This window comes from Temnothorax curvispinosus, unplaced genomic scaffold (assembly GCF_003070985.1).
Source record: "Temnothorax curvispinosus isolate PA1 unplaced genomic scaffold, ASM307098v1 QBEX01006787.1, whole genome shotgun sequence".
Taxonomy (NCBI): domain Eukaryota; kingdom Metazoa; phylum Arthropoda; class Insecta; order Hymenoptera; family Formicidae; genus Temnothorax; species Temnothorax curvispinosus.
Window position 1 is genome coordinate 3,303 of NW_020216567.1, and position 2,787 is coordinate 6,089.

Here is a 2,787-nt window from a genome sequence, read left to right on the forward strand (position 1 = left end):
ACCAAATTCGCCCGTGTCGATTAACGACACGTACATACCTAGCATGCGCGCAAATAAAGCAGATCTGAATGTAACGTGTAATGTTCCGTCGGATGAAATCGAATCCGTGGTCTTTCTCACGCGCGAGACACTCGCGAAGGAGAACGCTTTAGATATATCTTTCAAGGTGCCTATCTATAATCAATCCATGCCGATGAATCCAAACATGTTGGACGCAGCACCGAAATTCCGTACGAAGCATCTGGACCAACCGCAGCCAACTGTGCGTCCCACCTTGAAAGCTCCCACGTCGTTGAGACGAGAGTTGCTGGCAGAGATTCAACGAAGCGGCGAGCGCAAACTGGACTCCACGTACAATCATATCCCTGGTGATCATCCCGGGTCGAGGGACACCAAGAAGAATGTTCACGTAGCCTGTAACGAGAATGAGACTAACAGATTCCACACGTACAAGAAAACAGCGTTTAGGGCGATGGCCAATCAGGGCACAAGTCAGAACGAAACGGCTGTAATTTTACTATATTATACACGGAGAATTAAAAAATACGTGAAATATTAATTACCAATTGGTGGACTGAAGAAATTAAAGAAGGAATCATTTTGAACCGTTTTCGTCACGGTACGCATTGATCCTCGTGATTTATGCTTCTGATTCTTCTTAATAGTTTTTATCGTAACGTTCTTGCCCTTCTTCCAATCGATCACGCAGCCCTACGAAAAAAATTATCTTTTTAGTATCACAATTACTTATATACTTAATTAATAAAAACTTAATTAGATCAAGTAAAAGCTTTACTTTGCATTTGTATATCTCTGGCCCTTCAAAACTGAACGGATCGTTCTTTTCTGGAGTACATTTCATGATGTATTCTTTAGTGAGCACTGAATTAGAGAAATATTCGTTGGGCGTGAAATAGAACTCGAGAATAAATCCCTGAAAAAGAAAAAGAATATTAACTTGAATCAAGCTTCTTCTCTAATTATTAATTGTATCACTTCGTTCTGTAGCTCACCATTGGATTCGATGGCAGAAATTTTACTTTAATATCATGTAGATGCTTCAAGATCGGCTCGTCATGTTCCTGAACCATTTCGGATAGCGAGCTTACATTTTTAAATATTGTTAGCCAAAAATCTGGGATGCCTTTAATATCATCCTCGTTCTCCGTCGCTCTAAAATCATATTACACAAATTCAAATTAATTTGCTGCAATTAATTGCACGTCTAAATTAAATCTAATTTTTCTTAATTTCTTATACAAGCAGGTACATAATAATAATTATTATTATTGGAAAAAAAACATACTCATCCTTTATCTCTACAGTATCCTCGATCTTTGCCTTCTCTTTCATATAATTAGTTAGCGTTTCTTCTTCATCATCGCTTTCCCAAGCGCATTGTTCATCGGTTGGCTCATAAGTGCCCGATATTATGTCATTCCGCTTCTGGTAAAGGGGGGCGCACATTTTGTAGTATTCACATTCCAAGGCATGGACCTCCTCGTAAAATTTAGCCTCGATATTAGTAGTGACAAGCTGCAGTTGTTTCAGTGCCTTGACCCTGCGTTTGACGGGAGCAGGAAGAGACTGCATTTGCTGAAAACGCAATTTATACACTTGTGAAACTTCACAATCAAACACGACAATTTATAATAATTTATATTTTATCCAGCTTCTTTGAAGTTTCGTTTTCTTTTTTTTACTTTAATAATTAGTTATCGATTGAGAGTTACAAATTGCAAGTTATTGGTTTACATGAATCGGCGATAAGAAAAACATTTATATGAAATTTGACTTAAATCAGTAAACTATGGATGACATTCACACAACTCGAGATGCGTAACAAACATGATGTATCATTCGGTCAAAAATGGTCGGTTAAATGGGATGTGAAAGCAAACAAGCGTTAAGAAAAGCATGCGATTTAGAAAAAAAAACTTGCAATATCACTGTAAAATAACGCGCGCGCGCATTTAATAAGATCAATTTATATAAATTCGAAGATATGTGTATGTAGGTAAAGTTCGCCGAATGAAGACGGGAAATAATATTGCAATACCTCTGCAAATCCTGGTGCAGTAATACCACCACCTCGTAGAGCAGCTAACACATCATTGCTATTTAAAATTTTGCGATGGTTATCGTCTTCGTCTTCGACGGATTCTGTACCGCTCGTATTGGCGGCGCGTTCCGGATCGGTTGTCATATTTACTACAATTCAAATGCGTCGCTATCAATTCTCTACCTTTAGCCGAGGCTATATATCTGTATTAATCTAAAGAGTCTCTTGGCGTTCAGCTTGAAAGCTCGGTAATCGTCCCTCTTCAATCGGCTCGAATTTTAATTTTCGCTTAGCTCGATCACTGAAGCGGTGCTACATTTATGCAAAATGTACATTGCTTAGGTGTATATATATATATATGAATAAAAAGAAAAGACAAGCGAGACTAATTTTAGGACCAGGTCTCTAATACTTAATTTTCGCAACGTAATTCAAGAATGAATAGATAAAGAAGCGTATATAAGTAGTTTGATTATTAAATACATACATAATGAAAGCAGAAAAAAATATATCTCTAAGTAATATAAATTATTGACAATCATAAAGGGGAATTTAATGAAAGAAAAAAATATTGTTTTACATTCTCAGTAGGAACAAGTCATCTCATGTCATTTAATTAAGGGACAGAACTCTCGGTGAAAGAGACTGTTTTAACAACTCAACTACAAGGTAGATACCAGGGGTCTGTTTTCTATTGCTGAACTGACCTAGGCGCTAGTCCTGCA

At 37.3% G+C, this 2,787-nt stretch overlaps 2 protein-coding genes across 2 annotated transcripts in view; one reads left to right on the plus strand and one right to left on the minus strand.

The window, feature by feature from the left end:
• The window catches only part of LOC112456411, a 1,625-nt gene extending 1,557 nt beyond the window's left edge, over positions 1–68 (plus strand). Inside the window, exon 5 of the mRNA XM_025018912.1 lies at positions 43–68. Within this exon, the coding sequence (XP_024874680.1) occupies positions 43–68 (26 nt within the window). The remainder of the gene's footprint in view (positions 1–42) is intronic.
• On the minus strand, positions 7–2,503 carry LOC112456410 (nucleosome assembly protein 1-like 4). Its single transcript, XM_025018911.1, has 6 exons — positions 2,060–2,503; positions 1,307–1,596; positions 1,014–1,173; positions 797–934; positions 564–711; positions 7–414 (listed from the first exon to the last, which is right to left on the minus strand). The coding sequence occupies exons 1-6, from the start codon at positions 2,204–2,206 to the stop codon at positions 149–151; spliced, it is 1,149 nt and encodes a 382-aa protein (XP_024874679.1). The 5' UTR covers positions 2,207–2,503; the 3' UTR covers positions 7–148.
• Positions 2,504–2,787: the final 284 nt, after the last annotated feature.